Source organism: Mustela nigripes, chromosome 15 (assembly GCF_022355385.1).
Source record: "Mustela nigripes isolate SB6536 chromosome 15, MUSNIG.SB6536, whole genome shotgun sequence".
Classification (NCBI taxonomy): Eukaryota; Metazoa; Chordata; class Mammalia; order Carnivora; family Mustelidae; genus Mustela; species Mustela nigripes.
Genome location: NC_081571.1, coordinates 8,291,296 through 8,316,147, shown reverse-complemented (window position 1 = coordinate 8,316,147; position 24,852 = coordinate 8,291,296). Strand labels below are relative to the sequence as shown.

Genomic DNA, 24,852 nt, shown 5'->3' with positions numbered 1-24,852 from the left:
AGTGACAATTCTGCAATAACATTGTGTACCTTTGTGTTGAAGCCTTCTGCATTCTGGGTGATTTTGTAGAGCTGTGGGAACCTGAGCATGCTCTCCTGGGTGCAAGACCTCTCGAAGATTCCCAGCGTGAAGGGTGGTAGTGCAGTGAAAATCTGTATGGAGAACAATGAGCTGTTAAAAGAGGATGTTCTGATTTGTCTGGCTTAGGTGTTTCCGTTCTATGGAGTGATGACTTAATTTTAAGTCAAGTCCGAACCTGAGTTTCAATGATTCACAACTTACCAGACACCCTCCAAACAAAGAAAGTGCATGAACGACCGTTTTTGTTACTTAGTCAGCATAAATGAATCCATTGGACATTGAAAACAACACCATAAATATATGATTAGCTAAGAAATCATGTCATATTAACAACTACCTTCCTTTGAAAAATGAGCGGTGATTTAGGTGGCTTTGTGAAGTGTTGTGCTTTTCGTGATCATCGGCTCAGGCACAATTTTACAACTTCCCATCCTGATCTTATTCTCAGATTTCAGGAAGCATGATGTACTTCATCCATTTATTCATCTGACAGACATTTATTCGGAATGAATTATGGGCCAGACACTGTGATAAGCACCAGGAATAGGTACGGACGTTTAAAGACAGAAGAAGGAAAAGAAGCAGGTCCCTGACCTCCAGGAATTCCGTCTACTGCAGAGCGGGAGACGGGCAGCCGGCAGCAGGCATATAAATAAACACATAAAACACAGCACTCTGCAAAATTACTCATGGGGGAGAGCGCAGAGAAGAAGGGAGAGTCAGGATTCTGGGACCAAAGAGTGCCTGACCTGTAAGGTATTGGACCTAGGGGATTTGGCCGGAGGAAAAGGAATGTCATGGAGTGGGGCAAGAAGGAAGGACTCCCCTGAAACAGGAACCACTCACAAAGCTTTGGGTCCAAACACATGTGGTATGTTTGCGGGTTGGGGTTGGACTTCTACGACATCCAGGATGGTGACTGGCTGAGGACAGGGCACAAGACAAGGCCGGGAAGGAGAGAGCAAGCTCCCATGATAATGAGTTTCTTGGGCCAATGGTGCCTTCTGAGACTTTCGCTTTTACCTGTAATCTACAGGTGGAGAAAGGCCAATAAAGCTTGAAGGCTCCTCTTAAACCTTGGAGCAGAAAGGTAAACATCCTGGGATGTCAATTTTCTCCAGATTTCAAGGATAAAAGGATCAAGAGTGGTCGTACTCATCTCTCTTACAGGAATACAAGTCGTCTGTTTAAGGGAGATGCTCCTAGCAAACATCTCAGAAGCTATGCACACTTAGTACATCAACTCTCCCTTGTGGTTTTGTTTAAATGTGCTATCATGCACAGTTGATACTGCCATCCTTGTTTTTCTTTTTTTCTTCCCCTTTTCACTTGACTTTCTACCCACTTGAAATCATTCTACCCTTCGCCAATGGACAACAGCCCAGTAGGACCTACCATATTTCCATATTTTCACCCTGCTTACAACATACCACATACACATATGTATACTGTTTAGGGATCATTCTTGGTTATTACAAAAACAAGACACAATTACACATTTTTCATCATCACTTTTTTTTCCACAAAACAATGCATGATGGGATGCCCTTCAAGTCCCTTCAGCCTGACACTGATGCAATTTTCTCATGCCCACATACTAATCCATAGTATGCCTGCACCACATTTTTTAAGCTATTTACCTATAGATAGGCATTAATTTCTTTCCAACTCTTTGTTCCACAAACTTTGTATCAAAAAAAAAAATCTATGCTATATTACAACATACACACTTTATCTTTTATTCCTATGGGAAGGTTTCCCAGAAACAGTGTGGGGGGTAAATAGATAAAATTATTTCAAATTTTATAAGATGCTGCTTGGTTGCTTTCAAAAAACATTTACCTTTCCTTTTACAAAGGACAACAGTAATCTTGTCCCTGCTTCTCTATCAGCAATGGTGTTATATTTAATATTCTCCAGACTGAAAAATTGGAGATATTAACTCTTACTTTAAAAAATTTACATTTTGGGGGCACCTGGGTGGTACAGTTGGTGGAGCATCCAACTCTTGGTTTCAGCTCAGGACATGATCTTAGGGTCCTGGGATGTCCAGCTCTATGCTCAGCACGAAGTCTGCTTAGACTTTCTCTATTTCTGTGTGCCTCCGGCTCTCTACCCCCTGCACTTATGCATGCTCTCTCTCTCTCTCTCTCTCTAAAATAAATAAATAAATATTTTTAAAAAATTCACATTTCCCTGATTACAATGTGCTTGAGAATGTTTTTATTTTTTTGTTGGACGCGTGGATTTGCAGTTTTGTGAACAGTCTAGTTAGGTCCTTTGTCTGTTTTCTATTTGTGGTTTATCCACTTTTCTAAGAGTTCTTGGATTATAACAGATATCCATTCTGTCTTTGTATTATAAAGTTCCATCCAAATGAATTCTGTCTCCTGGCTTTCTTGATGGTTTCTCTCCCCATATAAAAGTACTTAATTTTTATATGGTCAAGAATAGCTTTGAGTGTCCAATTACAGTTATTAAGGTTTTCAGGAGTTTCTTGCAGGAAGCTTACAGTTTTAATTTTTCACATGTAAACCTTAACATATCTGGAATTTATTTATCTATGTGGTATAGAATAGGAGTCCAATTTTATTTTTTTCCAAATAAAGAGCCAAGTTTTTAGAACACAATTAATCCAAACACTTCCCATTTAGCTAGAATAGCACCTTTGACGTTTATTAAATTCTCACATATTACAGATCTGGAGTCCAAAACTAGAATTTAGCTCTGGATTCCCTAATTGCCTAGTCCAGTTTCACATCAGCATCACATTGACTTGGTTACAACAGGCTTGTACTACAGTCCGATGTTTAGTAAAAAGAAGTTGACCCTTACAATTGTTCTTTTTTGTACATCTTTATTCTCAGGTACATGTTAATTCTATTTATACTTTGATATCATTTTATGTAACTGCCCTCTCCCCCCACCATTCAATCACTGGGATTCTATTGGAATACATAAATTTATATAACAATTTAGAGGAGCTTTTTTAATGATATCACCTTCTCATATGAAAGAATAATATGCCTTTCTATTTGTTCAACTCTAATTTGTATACTTCAAAAAGGTTTTGGATTTTTTTTTCCTACTTGGTACTATAAAAATTATTCCTATGCAATGTATATGAAAGCAATTATTATACCCTTGAATTTCTAAGTGTTCATTGCTAGAGTTTAAAAAAAGCTATTGATTGTTAGGATAGAAAATAGCTTATGGGTCTTACATGTTTATTATGGATCTAGTCACCTTTTAAATTCTCTTATAATTCTAGTATTTCTTTACTGGTATTTTCTGGGTTTTCTAGATAGACAGCCACTTATGAACACATTTAAAAGGCCATATTTTGTGTGCATATTTGTATAAGCACAGAAATCAGTTTTTTCTAGTATTTGTAATAGTTATTTAATTTTCTTTGCAGTTGCTGAAAATTCCAAAAACAATGCTGAATTATATAGTGATTTCAGGCATTCCTGACTAATTTCCTACTTAAAATGAAATCATTTAAGGATTTTACCATTTATGGCAATATGCTACTTTTTTTTTTTAATATGAATAGTCTGGATTATAGTTAATTGGTTTCTTTCTTTCCTATTTTACTTAGAGTTCTTATTTTGGGAATGGCAGCTGATTTGCCTCAAATACATTCTCAGCATCCACTGATGAGATCAGGTTTTTCTTTTTTCTTTTGTTGACATAATGATATTTAGAAATATTTAAAAAGTTTGAACCTCCTATATTTCTGAAATAAATCCTACTTGGTCAAATATTTTATTCTTTTGATACACTGTTGAACTCTATTTGCTATTTATTTAGAATTTTTATAATTCTGTTTAAAAGCAAGGATGGCTCACAGTTTTTTCTTCAAATTATGCTGGCTTGATAAGATTAAATGGATATATTTTTGAAACAGCTTAAAACACATTGAGTTATCTCTTCATAAAACAAGAGATGAAATCTAACTGAAACCCATCTGATCATGGTGGTTCTTATAACCATAAAACAAAATGATGGAGAAATTTGATTATGGATTTAATGAGAATCCATTGGGATGGCATTCCTTCATTCATTATTCTGAGAGATTTAAGAGTTTCAAGTCAGTTTTAATGCTATTTAAATCTGCTATGAGAAATGATGACTCGCTACTTTAGCTGACCCGGGGAATCAAACAAAAATATAAAGAGTAACTACAGAAAAGAAAAAGTAAGACAAGCAAGACAGAAATACTGTTTGGAGAAAATGGCAGGAGGAAATCCAGCCCCGGAGAGGGGTCACTAGTGAATGTCTCAGAAGTCCCAAACTGTCTCTTGTACCAGACTGTACTCTGTGCAGTGAGGCTGGAGTGGCAAAAATCTACTAAACAGGCCTTGTTGGAACAACAGTGGCAAAAATTGGAATATGGACTAATATGGATCAGATAATAGTATTGTATCCATGCTAAATTTTAGATTTCAATCATTATACTGTGGTTAGATAAGAGAATGGTCTTAGCATCTATGCACCAAAGTATTAAGCAGTAAGGGGGCCTGATGTGTTAAGTTATTTTCAACTGATTCAGAAATAAGTGTGTTGGTGGGTGTGCACCATGAGTGCCCGTGGCTGTGTGTGTATGCACACTCATGTCTATGGGTGTGTACATGTGTGCCCAACGGGGCTGTGCACACATAATGCACATGTGCAGAGAGATAATGCAAATGAGGACAAAATGCTAATAACTAGGAAGCTAATATCTCCTGTATTAGCCAGAAGAAAGAACTCCTTTCTTCATACTTTGGCATTATTTCTCTAAGTTTCAATTTCTCTCAGTTTCAGTTTATTTCAAACAAAAGTTACCAAAACAATAACTTTTTAAAGATTTTATCTATTTATTATTTGAGAGAGAGAGAATATGAGAAAGCACAAGCAGGAGAAGGGGTAGAGGAAAAAGCAGGCTCCTTGTTGAGCAGGGAGCCCGACGTGAGGCTCGATCCCAGGACCCTGGGGTTATGACCTGAGCAGAAGGGAGATACATAATCTACTTAGCCACCTACACAAAACAATTCCAATGGGGACAAACGTCCATGTTCTCAAAAGGTTTGGCCCTTTCAGCATGATTGTCTTCTGGAGGCCAACACTCTTTGACACCACTTCGTGGACCCTTGACCTTCCCAACTCTGCCGCCACTGGTTGGTGGCTCACTCCAACACCTGTTCTGTGGACCTGTAGCGACATGACATAGGGCCATTTCACCTTGAAATTCACCTCTTTACAGCAATATTCTCTTTTCTGAGGGACACAAAGAACATACCACACATTCCCAACTCTAGGGATCAAAAGTTCACCATGGGTCCTAAATTTTCATATGCACAACCATTACTAAAAAAAAAAAAAAAAAAAAAAAAAAAAGTTTAAAATTTTTTTTTTTTTTTTTTTTTTTTTAGTATCTCTGAGAAACTCTGATGGGGCTTAGAAATCTGCATCTTCAAACAAACCTTGGTTTGTTTGAATGTAAGTGGTATATGGACCCTATTTTGACCAATGCTGTCTTAAAGCCTATCAGCATTTCATGCATAGCAGGTCCTCAATACAAGTTTGTTGGATTTATTTCAATTGTCCAAGGCTGCCCAGAGCTAAGAAAAGAATCCAGCTCCTGTGCCTGAGTATACAAGTAGGGCTAGCCTCCATGCCTTTGGCCAGGTGACTTGTATTCTACTCCTTTGCTATAAAGCACCATCACATAGCTTCCTATTTATAAATATGGTATATGAGCATGGATTTGACCCTTTCTGGCACTAAATCTATGGAACAGTCAACATAATTTTAATCTGCTCAAAACAGTCACATGTTCTGCAAAATTACCAGTCCATCCAAGGGGAGGTCCCTGAGCCTCTCTCCATGTGGTAGGTGAGTTAGAGTAGATCTAACTTCTGGCACAGTTGATAAATGGGCATTGATTCAGCCTTGCTCTCGATAACGGTCACCTTTGCCTTTTGAGCCTAAGTATTAGCAACAAATGTGCTAGTGCACTTGGTCGTGGGATAGTCTGTAACTGACCGGTGCTCTTTACTTGTCAAGCTACACAGGGCTAGGGCAACCTGTCATATGCAGCATTTTATACCCAGCAATGAGCATTAGTAGCTTTTTAGCTACTAAAAAAAGGAAAAAAGACTGAGGAGTGGACAGATGACTTGAACATGCAGCCACAAATGTATATACAAGCTTTAAATATTTATAGCACCACAATGTATACTGTATGTCTGGTAACTGCCATCTGAATCTACCTATGATGGCTACTTCTGACTATAAACTCCCACCGGGCAGGCAAGGTCAGAGTTAGTGTCCAAAAGACACAGGGTCGTGCAACTCAAAATGTTGCATGCTGGGGTCTCTAAAGCACCAGGCTGTGAGCCCCTGAGTTCTCGCTGCCAAACAAAAAGCTAAGTAGTTACACTTCGTCATTTTTGGCTTGTAGTTCATATTTATTTTTAGCTTTTGAATCCATGATAGCGAAGTAATGAAAAAAAGAACTCAAAAATTATGAAAAATACTGAACAGGCTGATTACCATTCACCACGGGAGCTGGAAGTCAGCATTCATTATTCTAGCACCAGCAGTGGAAGAAAACATTCTTCTGCAAGGACAGTAACTCTTTTAAGAAGGACAAGAAGGACATTAGATTATGTACTATATATGCATGTCTGTGTTGAGGAATTCAGAAATAAAATTATGAAGTGGAAGGGGCTGCGATGTAGTTCAGAATTTTTTACTCGAGCTAAAAACATGGAAATGTTGTGCAGACATTTAGTAAGGAGGTAACAAGGGTCTATTATCAAGATATATGGGTTAATAATTTCATGGGGTTATTCAAGAATGATCTGCTATGATTGAAACCATGTGTGGAGGGCTTGGGCCCCTGCAGGATGTGTCGCCGCAACAAAGGCTCTAAAGACGTATTTGTGCTGCCTGCTATGTGAGCAGATGATTGACTTAGATACACTTCCCAGACATAAACAGTAAAGGAATGTCACTGAAGTTCTGCATGCTATCTGATAGAGATGGAGAATGCTTACCACATTGTACAAGCCGATGCACCAACGTTCAAATAAAATCTGCCCAGAAAATCCATTAACAAAGGCGAACCAAAGCTGGAAGAGAAGAAAGTTCGAGAAGTTTTATATCAATATTGACCTAAATGTTTCCATTCACTGAAGAAGTAGTGGGGGGGGGAATGTGGACCACCAGCTGGACACAGCTGCTGAGGGATAAAGAGCCACAGGATGTGGCGGTCTGTTTTTTCATAAAATATAAAGTCCCAATATCACATGTACCAATATTTTAAGGGGAATTTGTCCTGAAGGCATACATCAATTTGGTAAAGTGCACATATTTACAGAAAAACAACTTATGTTTAATTTATATTGAATGTGTTTCATGGCAACGCTTTCTCATTGACTGGAAGAGTCTCAAATTCACGCTCTTTTCCCCTATAAAGTTGATTTGTTAAACACGATTGATCTTTGCAGGACTTTCAAACAGATAAAAACCATAAATAAAGAACAACAAAAACTCCTCTGTTGGTCATTTGTGAGCTTAGCTCATAAAATACCGATCCCCCCTTAATCAGATGTCCACCACCTCAGCAAAGGTCAAATGTGGTAGTACGGAAGGAACATGCTCAAATCATCTTCAGGAATATCATGGGATGTAGAAATAAATAGAATGTAGATGATTATTTATGTCTTCAAGTGGACTGTAATTCTAATTGATTAAGCAAGACTGACATAAAAACAACTGCGGAGCAAAATGCCAGGGAATAAAAATATTTTAGAAAAGGAGGCATCAGACAGGCATAATTAGTAGAAGATGTAGAGCAGTAAGACTGCACTAGGAGAGGGTCGAACATCACGAGGATGGACGAAAACCTGATTTAGAAGGGAACGAATATGGAAAAATGAAATGCAAAGTGCCTCTGTCATCTGAATTCTAGGAATACAACAGGATTCCACTGATTTAAAGGTAGACTTTAAAATATCCCGTGTGAATTACAGACTCCACCTAAGTGGTAAAAATCATGACAGACTGAATCTGTTACTAGAGTTAAACTACAATGGCAACACAGAACAGCCACCCCACAATAATAAGAGTTGAGATCAAGTCTACTACTGAAATTTTACCGAGTCAGATTTTTCCAAACCAGTTTCTTGAAGCCAGGTTCCTTACATGCACAACTGTACTGAGTGTGATACTCAGGACAAAGGACTCACCAAGCCCCAGTGGGATCAAACAAAATACACCACAATTCAATTGACAGATGAAGTTTTCTTAAGAACAGCTCTCATTATCCCATCCTCTGTTTCAAAAAGCTACTATGAAGTCTCTTAAACCTAAGATAAGCTTGCCGACCTTGCTGATCTTCAAAAATCCTTCCACACACCAATTCACTCATAAATCCAACTGTCACCCAAGAGGTCCCCAAGAGGTGTGGCTGTTCTCAGTCAAAAAATATTGATGGGGGACTAAAAATCAGAAGTTTGTGCTGTGTTTTGCACGTCAAATATTTTTTTACAACACCTGTTCAAATATTAGCTGTCCCTAAAACAACATTTCCAATCGCCCTGCTTTCTAACTACTGGCGGCCTTGACAATCAATACTTCAGCCAAAGTGCAATGAGAGCCTGGATCCACATCTGACTCAAGCATATTTGTCAATTGTTTTAAGAGTTATAATCTTATTTCCCCAAGACTGTGTTATACTTTCATATTCTCCCATTCGAACAAATGAGCAAACACTGATAAATATCTAGTGAACACTTAACTCTTTTATTGTTTAATTCAGTTAATTTGTCATCTTTTGTTGAAGGTAGTGATATTTCTACAGCTCTCCCCCTTTCCCTACATCAACTGAAAACAGCAAAAATAATTGAAAACAGCAAAAATAATGGAAAATAGAAAATAGCTATTTTCAATGAAACTATGGAATAGCCCTTATTAAAATACAGATGGCACAGAATGAAAATAATAAAAGCAACAAGACTAGGTCAAACAGGAGGACTGCCAATAGCAGACAAATCCTACAGAGTAAAAAGTTTTGCAGGAAATATGGGAAACTATCCAAGAAACAGCTGAATCCACTCTTATTTAAAGGGTGAAATCTAGAAGCAGGGACAAGTCATGGCTGAAGTCCCTTGCCCCATTCAGCACGGCAAGCAAACGGAGGTTCTAGGGGCAATGTACACACAAACGCGGTTTCTCCCCAGGGAGCAACGAGGAGGACGGCAGGATAAACAGGGAGAATAAATGGCCGCCAACCGGGCAGACTCTGATCAAGGGAACCCGAAAAGAAAGAAAGGCAAACTCATCTGGTAGAAAACCCGTAACACACAGACATTCAGTGTGAGACACATGGAGCTTCAACCCACCGATGGAGAAGAAATGGCAGTGAGGGAGGTGCTTACTGCTGCCAAGTTACAGGGGACTAGTGTGGAAGAGGCAGAACATTTGATGACAAAATTGTTCTGAGACAACTTTGCAGCCCCTCTTCCTTACACATCATCAGAAAATAATAAGGAAAACACTATATATATATACACACACACACACACACGTATATGAAATAATACAATAGTAAAATAAATGAAAATAATATGAAATAATCTTTACAGAAAGAACCAGGTCACAAGGAGGAGAATATCTTGAATACTCTTGACAGCGCAAGAGGAGCTCAAGAAAGTGTGGCTTTTCAATGAAACAAGAGCTAGAATAAGATGCCTAAGATATCAAAGAAGGAAACAAACAAGAAAAAGTCAATGTTGCAGATGAAAGGCACATAAAGGGGGATAGCTCCCAGAACTGGTACTGCCAACACAGCACTTAGGGATAGGAAGGGAGGGCTTGGGAAAAAATATGTCAAACAAAGCACAAAAGGTTAATACTCATTTTAAGCGAAACTGAGCCTCTCAAAGATAACCAAAATATTCCCCCCAAAAGGTGTACATTTAAAAAAAAGAAAAAAAAAAGAATAAGTAGAATAGAAAAAAGGTGTTCAAAGATGTAATAAAAGAAAAATTCTGAAATATTCTAATACCTTTCTCAGACGATAGGGAGAGAACCATTTGTCCCCAGAAGACAAAACCATAGATATGGTGCACCTGGGTGGCTCAGTGGGTTAAGCCTCTGCCTCCGGCTCAGGTCATGATCTCAGGGTCCTGGGATCGAGTCCCACATCTGGTTCTCTGCTAGGCAGGGAGCCTGCTTCCTCCTCTCTCTCTCTCTCTCTCTGCCTACCTCTCTGCCTACTTGCTAACTCTGTCAAAAAAATAAAATCTTTAAAAAAAATACAGATAAAGATTAACGCCTTCCAGTATCCTGATATGTGAATTAATGAGTTAAAATTTTATAAGACTGCTACTTTAATACATTCTGGAAGAAAAAGCAGCTAACCTACAAGGGGAAAGATCAACTGGCTTCACATTTCTTCCCAGCAGTATACAATACCAGAGGCCAGAGAGAATATTACAAGGCCTTAGGGAAGTAATGCAGGACAAGAATTTCAACAAAAGACAGAAACCAAGGAAACATTAAGAGCTAAAAATATGACAGAAAATGTGATGATGGAAGTAATAGTGTGTCTGTTACATAATACAGAAAATTTTAAATGTTCAGTGGATTAAAAAAAGCAAAATATATGTTATATAGAGAGAAATCATGTGAAGCCACCATGAAAAAGAAACACTATTTGAAGAAGATCAAATTCATAATCCTGACTTACAAAGGCCTGCAGACCAGGTCCTTGCCTGTTGTCCAGACAGCACCACTTCTCCTTCACTGTGTTACAACAGCCCTCTCTTGGTTCTTTGCAAGCACCAAGTATGGATCTTGCTTTATTATTTTGCACCCAAATATGGCGCAATTTTGTCAACAGCATGATATTTAGAAAAAATTGTGTGGTATTTTGGTCTCACTCCATATACTCAAATGAATTATAGATGGCTTGAATAGTTAAACTTAAAAAACCAAGCTCATAGCAATAGAAGAAAATGCGGGGGGAAAAGCACTTTTGTATGTAAAACTCTGTAGACTTTAAAAACAGAAATTGTACCAAAAGAGGGCTAAATTTGAAACAACTCATTTCTATAGAGAAAAACATTAAAAATGTTGAAAGAAAATAAATAGTACACACATACTTGTGACAACTAAGATGACAAGGACTAATTTCCTTAATATATAAAGAGTTCCTACAAATGAGAAAGAAAATGTCTAATAAGCTATTAGGGAAATAGGCAAAGAATATATGCAGTGTAATCACAGGGGTTAAAAAAAACAACATAAATATAGGAAATCTCACTTTTTATGAAATACATGCACACGGGGTATCATGAGCAAAGACCTAACGTTTCATAACCTGGGGAAATGGCTGCCTCCTACCCAGATACTAGTGTAGCACTGTCCACAAATACTTTTCCTTTGGCCTAGTGATTCCATTTTTAGGGAATACTCTAAATGATATAGTTACAATCACACAGTATTCAACATGAAAAAACAAGAATGTTTAACATGGTGTTCAAAAGGATAAAAAAATTAGGACCCATATGTACACAGATAGCTAGTTAAATGAATTATGGTTCATCCATAACAAAGCAATACTGTGCAGACATTAAAAAGAATAATATAAAACTGTGTTGTAATACAAACATCTCACAGATATATTAAAATGAAAAATATCAAGGTATATTCTTGAATGGTCATGACTGTGCAGAATAGATCCATATACTTTTGCATGGTAACTTTCTGCAAAACATGTAAGAAACTTAACATTCATTATCTTTACACAGAAGCGTTAAGAGGTGGTATGGAGTCTCATACCTCTTGCACCATTTTGAAATTTTCAAAATGTGTTCATGTTTTATTTACATAAATATTTCAAGCAGTATGTCTCCACTAGAACTGATTTTTCCTCTGAGGACACTAACAATGTCTGGAGACCTTTGTGAGGGCACTACTGGCATCTTGCTCATAAAGGCCAACGATTTGGCTACATATCCTACAATGCCCAGGGCAGCTTCCTACAACAGAGAATTATCTGGTCCAAAATGTCAATCAATATGGCCACTACTGGGTGAAAAATAAATTTATTAGGTCAACCTGATAAAACTTAGAAATCTCGGCATAACAGATGCTTATTTTAAGTGAAAGAATGATATGTGACAGATTGCACAAAGGCAGGCTCCCGTTTGTGTTTACACGCTGGGGGTTAGGAAAGCTTCACTTCTTTTTGAGTAACTCCTCCTTGGCCTGACCTCATACACAGAACCACAGGCTCTAGTCTTTAGAGGTTATGGTAGCATTGGATGTAAACCCAGAATTTCAGAAATTTAGATCCTTCTACCAGAAACATAGTCTTATAAATTGTTAGTGAGAAATTATTCTAAAGACTGAGTGAATTTCACATAACTAAGACACTCCCATTATGGAAAATATATAATAGGGGGAAAAAAATCCCAAGAAATCAACCATTTCTTTCCCAGCATTAACCTTTGCTCCAAGCAATCCTGAACCATGTAAAATATTTTAATCTTTACTTCAGATTAACATCCTTGATTAGTTGCATGTTGGGATACTTCCTCTCAGCAGCCAGTGCTCTGATCCTGTCCCAGTTGGCGCTGGCTTGGCCACATGTCTCTTTAAAGGTTTCTGATATGTTTGTACTAATTTTTATCAGTTGCAGGTGGTGCTGTGGCATTTTGAAAAGTATAAACAAGCTCGTTCTCAACATTTTCCAGTTCAATTTCAATCTTCATTCACGTGATCCATCATTAGACGATCAGACCTGTTTATTTCACTGGAAATATTTGTGGAGAAAAACAAAATTCAAACCCAAATAAATGAAACAAACAAACGAAAAAAATCCACCTCCTCATTTCTCTTACATTGTAAACACTCACACTTGATTTCATCTTGGCAAGAGTTACATAGGTGAAATGGAAAAAGTATGAGGACACACTGTATTTTTAAATAATTTATACAAACATACTTAGTTGCTGCTTCATTTATTCATGAGACAGATACACAATGGTTCCCTGACACACTACAAAATCAGACCCTCTCACTAGGTAGTCATATACAAATGTTAATTCATATACAAAAGAGAAAGCACTGCCCAATTCCTAAACACAAATGTCCTTTTTGGTGGCCCACATGCCCCAAGCATTACACCCACCACACAAGCCCTCAATACAGACAGACGCCCTGTTCCTCCACTGATGGAGTTACTCGGACCATTGCTTACTTAGAGCCACTGCATTTTACTCTTCTGTATTAATATGGAGAAAGACTCCTCTGCCTTTACTTTCTTGTTAACTAGGAATGCTATTAAATGAATACAGTCAAAGCGGAGGGAGCCAAGTTCTGCCTGGCTGGCCTCAGACTTGGTGAGTTGGTGGGAAGACCTGCCAAGCACTGATGGCTTGCCAAGCTCCTGGGGTTTTTGGTCCTCAAATGCAGTCCTGTTATGAGCAAACTGACTCAAACTTATTAAATGGCTTTTCCTTCTTGGAAAAAGATCCTTCTTTGCTTTAACTGCTGCCTCACTGCCAAAAACGCAGTAACCGTCTTGGCTAATTGCACAGACTCCCGTCTAGAGGTCCTGGCCACATTGCACAATCTCAGCGGGCTGTACCTGCTGCCACTCCGCTTCTCAACTAACAGCCGGCATACTTAGATGATTGACTCATTTGGGAGAGGGAGGACCTGTTCCTCGATTGACTCTGTTCTTCCAAGATCCAGGCTAGAGGACTGAGGTGGGAAAGTACCCTACGGGGAATAATTAAATAAATTAGCCATATGGTTTCTTGCTAAAGTGGCAATAACATCATGATCTACTGATTTGCACGTCAGGGCTGAGCTGATTAACTGGCATTACAGATACCTGTTTAAAAGTCAAAGTGCTACAGTCTTTCTGGAATTTGATCTGGCCATGTGTATTAGGAAAAAATAAGAACATACTTCATCTAAAAGGCCCATTTTAAGAAATCCATTCTCATAAATAAAAGCACCTGTATGTAAAAATCTACCTTGTTTTTCAGTATGGGTAATCGTGTAAAACAAAAATCAAGGCAAGCAGAAAGCATAGGGGGGAAAAACCCTAAAGTTCTTTATTGGAGGGGTCAACATAGCAAGTCTGTAAAAGTGTAAGCACTTCTCTTTTGAAACGTTAAATCTACAGGAAGGTAAAGAAAGAAATGGATGCTAAAAAAATAGTACTAGATTGATAAAAGAAAAACAAAATAAATAGGTAAGTTGGTAGACCAGGTCTACAGGTAGACCTGGTAGACAGGTAGGTAGGTAGACAGGAAATCAAGGGGAAAAAAAATCAGGGATGCTATTCTAGAGCAAAGGGTTGTCAGAAATAATAGTGATAGTAATAATAATAGTAGTAGTAGTAACAACAGCAAGATACTCTAAAAAGTCAAGTGTCTTCAGTCCAATAAATTATGGGATTGAGTGGTCAGCATAAAATAGTGACTACTATAATAAATGGGCAGGGCTTTGGTTCTAAAATCTCTGGAGAGTTTCCTCTGAGCTGGTCCCTGACAGGTATGATGTTGGCAGCAAACACCACATACTTACAAAACCAGTAAGGACTTCTTAAGGCAAGCAAACAAAAAGTTATGGAGCAATGTGTAAAGGAGCCACTTTTTTAAAAATTAATTTTTTTTAAAGTAAATTCCATACCCAGCATGGGGCTTGAACTCACAACCATGAGATCAAGAGTCGCAGGCTCTACCGACTGAGCGGATATATAGAACCCATTTTTTTTCCCCTGTAAAACCACAAGAAAAACATCATATATTTACATGTATTTGTATGAGTGCACAGAAAAGTAGCCTAGCTAACCTGTTCCTATGATTACCTGGACAGGAATGGTGGCAGATAAGGAGAAATTATTTTTCTTTATATATCTCTATCATTATTATAACACATCAGTGTTACGTTAAAGAATCACATAGAAGAAAAGGCCTTGTTATTCTCTATCACTGCACCAGGCTCATTGCTCTATTAGCTTGTCACACTGATAATTTTTCTTGCACTGCTTGCTGCCTGTCTACCCCACAGTGTGTAAGATCAATGCGGCTGGGGATGATAAAGATTCTGCTCACTCTTACACACTCAGAATCTAGTGCAGTCCAGGTGCTCGATAAATGAATACATGCAGAATATTAGCATTTAACATTAAAGAGGGAAGGTCACTCAAATGGAGCACAAGACAGATGATGGATTTGGCCAAACACATTTCATCCTAGTTTGAGCATTTAATTGCTACATGAGTACAGGCAACTTTCTTAATACCCTAGTTTCATTTTTTTTTTTTAAATGAACAAATGGAAAGAAAGCCACACACTGCAGAATGGTCATCTTGGTATTTCTGATGCTGATAAAAGCTAACTTATGCCCCATGCCAAGAATCTTGGCAACATTCCAAATGAATATCTCATTTAAATCTCATAGGAATTTAATAAGTAGGCATTGTCCCCATTTCACAAAATGAGAAAATCGGGGCACAGGGAAGATCAAAGACATGGTGGCTGATGCCAAATAGGTCGCTGTTAACATCAGACCCTCTGTAACAAGTGATTTTTTAAAACAACATTGAAGTTAAGGTGATTCAGAATTGAATCATTTATGGCTATTAATTTACAACACTGATGTTTTAAGATTGTAATGTGAACAAAATACTTCACAAATATAAGCACATAAGCAGGTCAAAAAATTAAAGAAAATGACCCAAACCTTAAGCCTCTAATGCCATGTAAGAAAACTAAAGTATCCCTTTTACATTAGAGTATAAAGTGTTTTTGAAAAACAGGCGGCCCAAATGTACCCCATTTTGCATAATAAAATGCAGTCACTCTGGTTCGACATATTTTCCTGCAATACTGTGATCTAAAATATTATAATCTTTTGCTAGTATAGTAGAAACCAAGCTAGCAGACAATCAAAAAGCAAACCTCTAGCCTTTCCTTATCTAAATCCTTTGAATGAAAAGACAACACAAATACTAATGTGACAATCTAAGTCTTATTAATGGGAACTAGAGTTTCAAAAATAAAAGAAATTTTTCATAAAAATAAATGTAGCATATGATATGAACCTACACATTTCTTACTTTCATTTCCACTAAAATCCTGAATGATACAAAGTATTAAATCTTACAGTTCAAAATCCACAAGAGTTTAAATACAGGAAAGTCTAGTAAACACTTTTAAGTTTCTTTAATTACTAATTTTTCAGTGCTAAAAAATTCCCCCCCTTTCTATGAAATGACATGCTTATCTAGTAGAAGAACATCAGGTAAATACAAAATCACAGTTCCTTCCCATAAAAGACCATAATACCGACCAGATGGTATATGCACAATTAAATTGATTTTTAATAAGGAATTCTTGGCACAATAGAATGTAATCACTCCAAATTATGTCAAGGACTACTTAAATTTTTTTATAGTTCAAGGCTTAAACTCTTCAGTCTAAATTTGGTGCTACAGTGCTAGGGAACAAAACAGCTCTGGAGACCAGTAATGGAATAATGAGCCTTTCATCTGGAGGTCATTGGTTAGGATCTGGGATCGTTCATTAATGACACAGTTGTTTCCAAACTGTGCTGTTAGAACAACGGTGGGGGGTTTATTATGGAAGGAGTAGCAGAAATATGTATAAGAGCATTTCATTTCTGGACAAAACCTATGCCAAGTGTTCAAAAACATGTGTTTTATAACCAACAGAGTAATGGACCTAACATACTGACGATAAGATTTAGTGCCTGCCTCCACAGGCCTGGGTCATAAGAAGGCAGATTTTTGATGCTGTTTCTCCATCCCCATCAGCCACCTGATGCCTGTAGACTGAGTAAGGTCTGCCTTCTGCCTCAGCGGAGAATTAAGAGGAAATAATCATATGTATTTTTAAAAATTCAGTTACTGAACTATTTATTAGATCCTGCTTCAAATTATGCTCTGTGGTATGCATCTGGGTTACAAAGATGAAGCATATACCATCCTTGTCCTTAAAGAATTCAGTCTGGTTGAAGACAGGTTTGGAATGAATCAGAGGTATGAAAAAGTTCTTTAGGAACACAGTAGAGGGAGAAATGGGTTCTCTCTATAGGATTCACCACAGCTTTTTCAAAGGTGGTGGGTCCTTGGAATAGCAGATTCCACTAATCAATTTGGTGGTAGTGTGTGGGGTGGGGGGAGAATGGGCATTACATGTAGGGGGAACAACTTGTACATAATTACAGCAGATGTGGATTTCCAGGTGGCTAGAACAAAGAAAATGAAGTGAGAGGAGAGGATTGGGTCCAGACTGTGAAGGACACTGGACAGGTGCTCTTCAAACATGTGAACACCTATGTGTGTATTGCCTAAATGTAGCTCCAAATCTGAACAACTCTCAATAGATTTTTATTTATTTATCTTATTGTGGCAAAATATACGTAACTTAAAATTTACCATTTTAATCATTTTTAAGTGTAAACTTCAGTGGTATTAAGCATATTCACACTCTTGTAAAACCATCACCACTATTCTAGAATTTTTTCATCATCCCAAATTAAAACTGTTCCTATAAAGAGCTCCCCATTTTCCCTCCCTCTTTCCTCTGGTAACCACTCTTCCACTTTCCTGTTTCTATGAACGTAACTATTCTAGTCATTTTGTGTAAGTGAAATTTTGCAGTATTTGTCCTTTTGTGTCTGCTTTGTATCTCTCAACATAATGTTTTCAAGACTCATTCACATTGTAGCAATCATTAGAATTTCATTCCTTTTTAAGGTCACATAATATTTCATTGCACATGTAGACCACATTTGCTTAGCTATTCATCCCATTGATAGCTACTTGGATTGCTTCCATCTTTAGGCTACTGTAAATAATGTACTTATGAACCCTGGTGTTCAAGTATTTGTTTGAGTCCTTGTTTTCAATTTTTTGGGGTACATATCCAGAGGTAGAACTGCTGTACTACAAGGCACTTCTATGCTTAAGTTTTTGAGGACCTTCCACTGTGGCTGTACCCTTATTCAATTTCTCTACATCCTCACCAACATCTGTTATTTTCTTTCTTTCTTTCTTCCAAATAGTAGACATCCTAGTGGGTATGGATTGGCATGTCATTGTGGTTCTTATTTGCATTTCCTTAATAGATAGGAGTGTTGAGCATCCTTTCATTTGCTTCTTGGCCATTTGTATACCTTCTTTGGAAAAGTGCCTATTCAAGTCCTTTACTGATTTTTGAACTGGGTATTCTTATTGTTGAGTTGTTGGAGTTCTTTATATATACTAGATATTAATCCCTTATCAGATACATGATTTACAAATATTTTCTCCCATGCTGTGAGCTGTCTTTTCACTCTATTGGTAGTATTTTTTGATGCACAAAAATTTTAATTTTGAAGTCTAATTCATCGGTATTTTCTTTCTTTTTTTTTTTTAAGATTTTATTTATTTATTTATTTGACAGATCACAAGTAAGCAGAGAGGCAGGCAGAGAGAGAGAGAGAGAGAGAGGAGGAAGCAGGCTCCCTGCTGAGCAGAGAGCCCGACACAGGGCTCGATCCCAGGACCCTGGGACCATGACCTGAGCCGAAGGCAGAGGCTTTAACCCACTGAGCCACCCAGGTGCCCCTCATTGGTATTTTCTTTTGTTCCTGTGCTTTTGGTGCTGCATTCAAGAAATCATTGCCAAATCCAATGTCATGCTTCCCCTCTCTGTTTTCTTCTAAGAGTTTTACAGTTTTAACTCTCATATTTAAATCTTTGATCCACTTTGAGTTAATGTTCCTATATGGTATAAGGTAAGGGTCTGATTTTCTTTTGCGTGTGGAATAGCCAGTTTTCCCAGCACCATTTGTTGAACAGACAATCCTTTCCTCATTAAAAGGTTTTGGCATCCGAGTCAAATATCATTTGGCCATATGTGTAAAGGTTTATTTCTGGGCTCTTTATACCATTGCTCTATGTGTCTATCTTTATGCCATTACCACACTATTCTGATTACTGTAGCTTTGTAGCAAGGTATGAAATCAGGAAGTGTGATTCCTCCAACTTTGTCCTTCCTTTTCAAGATTGTTTTGGCTATCTGAAGTCCCTTTAGATTCTGTAAGAATTTTAGGATAGTTTTTTTACTTCTGTAAAAACTGTCATTAGGATTTGACAGAGATTGCACTGACTCTGCACAGTGCTTTGGTCCCAATACATTTTTAAGGTAATGTAATTTTTAAAAATTATGATAAAGGCTAGTAGCTGCAAAGGATATAATTTCTGGCATAATGTAAATATTGACATTTTAAAATAAATTTCAACATTCTTTTAATGTATCCAATGGATTCTAAGTACAAGTGGATGCCCATTATTACCCATTTAAGAAAGCCACGAACAAATACCTAACAGTCAGAAAGTTTACATCACTCTTTTTGTTTTGAACTTGTTTTCCATTACACTTGACTCAGATATGATTAAACTTTAATTTAATGTATTTATGTTGGAAAGTCTTATACTGACAAGAATATTGGACAAGAATAGAGATTAAAATTAATTTTCTTTTAATTTCTTCTGGCTGTATAACTCTAGGTGCTTAGAAGTTCTTTTGGATTCAGTTCTCATTACAATTACTTGTAGTACACAATTGATCAAAAATATACATTTTAATAATCACTAACATATAAAATTTTGTCAGAAATATATATTTTAATGAGACAGATGGAGCCAAGTACTCTCTCTGCCTATGATTTCATGTAACTGTGGAAGAATATCACCTATTGCTGGACTGAGAAAGGGTTCAGCATCATTTCTATTCTATAGATTTAAGTCTTGAGAAATCTAATTCACATAATAAATGAGAGTATAAGGTTTTATTAGAGCAATATCTATCAATACTTTGGATCTCTGAGCCATCTGCCAAAAAAAATAAACAAACCAAAAAAACCAACAACCAAACACAATACAGTGTTCTAATACTGAAGTTATTGGAAATAATCTACCTGCTGACATTTTGATTAGGTCCTTTTTAAAGTTTTCTGAGAGCAGAGAAACAAAACACATTGACTTGCAAAAGATTTGTTAACTACTCACCAGAATAATTTACTTTCTTAACTTCTAGGAAGTATACCTAAAGGCTACGTCAAGAATTTTCAAGTAACTTAATATTCCTGTTGTGTTTTCATTTAGATATACATTTTTTGACCTAATACAAACAAAAAATTTGGGGGAAAATAAACACATTTTTCACTTTTAATACACTATTGCTATTGCATTATTGTTTGATAACAGTTTCCTCTTATCACATAGGGCTACTTTGCATAGCATTCTCTTTGATGAGGTCCTCTGAGTGTATGACATTGTCACCCTTTATCACATGCCCGAAGTAGTCTTCCAAACCTTAGAGCTGGAGATTTAGCTGATTCAAGCTTTGGAAGATTCCTGCCAAAGGAATCCCAACTGGCAAACCTAATATAACTGGCAATCTCTGACTTTATTCTTTTAACTGATTGATAGGTGAAATCAGAAAAAATTCTGGCTTTAATTTTCAATTAAAATATAATATTCATATCTCCACGATGACTGTGTCACTCCTGAGCTTCCATGCACAGATACAGATCAATGGGATGAACAGAGCTTTGCCATGAATATGGTATCTACATGAAATATGGAACAGTTGCCTTCTATGTTTCTCACTGAGAGTCTCTCTGGACAGTTCCTCAGGAGCCATGTGTCACTGACCACTGTGTGGGACAGAAGAGGTAGGGTTTTATTTTTTCAATAAATGCTGTCTCCTTGGTTTGTATCTGACATCTTTTTGTACCATGGAGCATGCCCCATAGTGAGATTCAGAAGAGGTGAAATGTATGCTTTTCTTCCATAAGGTAAGAAATGCTGACTTATGGAGAGGGAGGTGGGGAGGGAGAGTGCCCTGGAAGTGATCTCTGAGAATAGACTCCCATGGAAGTCTTCATATGCTCTCAGGAGTACCTTCTGCTCTAGGACATGCTTTCTCAGGGCAACTAGGAGGCTGGGCAATTGCATTTAGGCAGGAATGTGGCACAAGCCATTCACCTTTCTGGACGTTTACCTAGTAGAAAAGTATAGGAGGCAGACTGGAAAGTTAAGAAGGGAAGTAATCACCATTGGGAAACAGTGATAGAGAGAGATTCTGAGAGGTCCTGTTTGATGGAATTGTAATGGAATGGCAGCTACAGAGGATTCTGAGGGACCCCTGATGGGAGACTGGAGTCACAACTGTGATCATGAGTAGAGGTGAAGCTTGGTGATGGGAGGGCATTAGATGAACCCATTTGGAGGGCACATGAAATGTGCAGTACCTGTGGGCTCTCCAGGAAGAAATTCAAAATATAAGGCTGATGCCCAGGGCAAGTTTTAGATAAGACAAATGTATGCAACATTAGTAAACAGACAATAATCACATCAACAGAAACAGAAGTCATTCATTGAGGGAACCCATGCCAAAAATGACAGAAGAAAGCAACATTTTTAGGTCAGGGGCAAAGAAAAGGGACTTTGCATTAAATTTTATAAATGGTACTTAAAGATTATCGTTCATTTACTTTAACTCTAAGTAAATATTTATTCATGGGCCAGGCATGTTGGGAAGTCCTACCCAGAGACTTTTACTTACACAGCCACCTCTGGAACAATCACTGAGAGAGGCTACAGGAAAGAAGGTTACAGACAAGATAAAGCTAGTCTGACAACCCTGTCTGTCCCTTCAGAGCAAAACTATATGACATAATAAAAGCTAAAACCATGCCATACTTTGTAAAAGCACTCACTCACTTGGTCCTTTTTCTTAGATGTTACATGGAATGTTTCTGGCCATGAACTCCAGCTCTTAGAAATGGTAGCATCGCCAAAGGCCCCAGATTGAGAGCTGCTTCAGTAAATTTAGCTGTATAATCCCTGAATGAATTAAAATGGGAGACAATGCCAGAAGCAACACTCCTCTCCATTAGCACTACCATTCTGTCCCAGGCCTTACAAAGTTGCCATTATAAGGCAGAATGATGTTGGTCAATTAAACTTAGAGGTTCATGTGGAAAACCATCCTTGAACACTTTTTTCTTTTCTCCCCCCTTTTCTGTGCTCTCAGCTTTTATTTTCAGAATGAACATGTAATATTTCCTTAATAAATCATAGCATGTAAGCTACTAGAGTGGCTATTTTATTGCCTTACACCAATTATGGCATTATTAATATTTAGAACAGAACATTATTTATTTAATATAATTTTAAGGTATTAATATAGCTAACTTGTCCATTTTAAGTGTGTATATTTATGATTTCAGAATAACAGTTTAACAACTAGCAGAAATATATTTTCTATCTTGCCAAAAGGCCTAGAATACTAATATAGACAGAGCACCAGTAGTTGCTGAAGGCACTAATTACTTCATGGTACATATTTTACGAGGAGTTAAATTCTCAAAATATCGTTGCCTGCTGCAGATACTTGTCAATCTTAGACTTCCACTAAATAAGCTAATACATAATTTAACCTGAATGTTATATACAACACAATTAATTATTAACCTCTGGGGAAAATTCCAGAATTCATTCCAGAGAAGGTCCTCTTAGTTATCCTAGTCTGTATGAACGTATATAGTATTAATGATGTGTTCTTTATACTTGGATGGTATAAAACTATTTCTCACAACAGAATCTGAAGAAGCAGGCACAGTGCCTGCCATTGTCTAGGTGTGCTAAAAAGTTTGCTATTATTTTAATGAATTTTTTGGAAATTCTTCCATGAGAAGAAAAGTAAATTTGATAAACAATGGGAAAGTTGTCACTGGCCAAATTACTGTAAGTACACATCAATTTTATTAAAACTGAAGAGTATTAACTATTCAGTATTTCAATGTTTGCATTATTAGTTAAATGTTAAAAACATGTAAATAAGAAAAGAGCTAATTACAGAAAGACTAAAAGCATTTGTTGGAGTATCTAAGAACTTTCTAAAATGAAACCCAGATAAGATGGAGATAAATATAGGGGAAAAAGAGAACTTCAAATCAATTTTTTTAATATCCTCAGGGGGCTCTGAGAAGATATTACACCCACAGGCAAAGATTAGAATCCATAAAAGTAGGGAGAAAAAAAAATAAAATAAAGGATTTGTAAATTAGAAAGAAAAAAAAAATTTTTAAAAATCCCCAAAGCCTCAATAATGAGTGGCTAGAGGTAAGTCAAGGAATCTCCACGAGGGCAAAAGAGTTAAATCACAGAAAATATAAGGAGACTAGGAGATAAATCCAGAAGGTTCAATACATGACTTAGCTGTAGAAAGACAAAAATGCAGAAAATAAAAAAGGAGGATATTACAAAACTATATATATATATATATAAGAAAATTTTTCCAGTGTCTAGGTTAAAAAGGCACATAAAAGAAAGGACACACACACTCACACAGCTTTGTAAATTTTGGAACACCCAAACAAAGATAAAAATATTCTGGAGTATAAATACAAAGGATTAAGAATCAGAATTGCATTGAGCTTCTCTTCAGCCAGCCAGAGGAGGCTAAAGGATAGAGAGCATTCAGAGAGGAAAAAAAAGAATTTCAGCCTAGAATTTTATACCCAGCCAATCTACCTATCATATATAATCATAGAATAAAGTATATAATATATAAATATGTATTATATATGTAAAAATATATAAAAACATATAAATATATAATAAATATATAATCCTAGAATAAAGATATCCAATGTCTCAAATATACTGAAGGACCCACTGTAACACTTCAAGGACCCACTGATGTATGTGCTTCAGGAGTATGAGTGAAGAAGTCAAGAATAATGACAAGGAATCCAGGAGGCAAATTTCAGCAGCAGGAAGAAAACCTAGAGAATAAGCAGTCCAGGGACAGAGGCTTAATAAGGGAGGGGGAGGTGGACAGGAAGTTTAAGAAAATACATAACATAATGGAACTTCTGAAGAGTATTAAAAGTATGTGAAATTCAGTTAGGGCAAGATGACAAAAAGAAAGGCTTTTTGAAACTACAGGAAAAATGGATACCTGAGTAAAAAAGGAAAAATAATCATAACATACTTTTGGCTCTTCAGTGAACATTATTTGCATATTGTTAAAAAGGTTAACATAGATGCCTGAATTAAAATAATAGCTGTACCTATATTGGAAAGGAGTAGGAATGAGGTCAGACAGTAACGTATGGGAGAGAAATCCTTACCCACCAAAATAGGAAGTTAAAGATAGTTTGAAATAGAGAAATCAACACATAGCATAAGGTACATTACTTACAGATAAGCAGATAGCTTCCAGAAGAAACATCTCTTTTGGGATTATGACTAGAGGTACAAGTAGGGGTAAGGAATATATTTTTAATGGTATGAAATTATACCCATACACATGAGGTATGTGTATTACCTTGTGTTTTGTATATGTATCACGCACACGCACACATGCACGTGCAAACACACATACACACACACACACAATGCCTCCTGGTCCTAGGACTTTTAAATAAACTACATATTTTGTTTTGATGAAAAAAATTTAATGTAATTGACTGTGTTTCCCAAACATTTTATCAAATTATTGACTATCTGGTCCTGGTTTTATTTCTGCACTGACATTTGGATTATATTTCTGTTTTGTTTTGTTTTTTTAAAGATTTTATTTATTTATTTGACAGAGAGATCACAAGTAGGCAGAGAGGCAGGCAGGCAGAGAGAGAGGAGGAAGCAGGCTCCCTGCTGAGCAGAGA

At 37.0% G+C, this 24,852-nt stretch overlaps 1 protein-coding gene across 2 annotated transcripts in view; it reads right to left on the bottom strand.

Moving 5' to 3' along the window:
- LOC132002552 (phospholipid-transporting ATPase IB) overlaps nt 1-24,852 on the bottom strand; it is a 606,778-nt gene that overhangs the window by 165,223 nt on the left and 416,703 nt on the right. For both annotated transcript variants that reach the window (XM_059377600.1, XM_059377601.1), the window contains 2 exons: nt 7,128-7,202; nt 30-152 (listed from right to left, as the gene is read on the bottom strand). In XM_059377600.1, the coding sequence (XP_059233583.1) occupies nt 30-152; nt 7,128-7,202 (198 nt within the window). The remainder of the gene's footprint in view (nt 1-29; nt 153-7,127; nt 7,203-24,852) is intronic.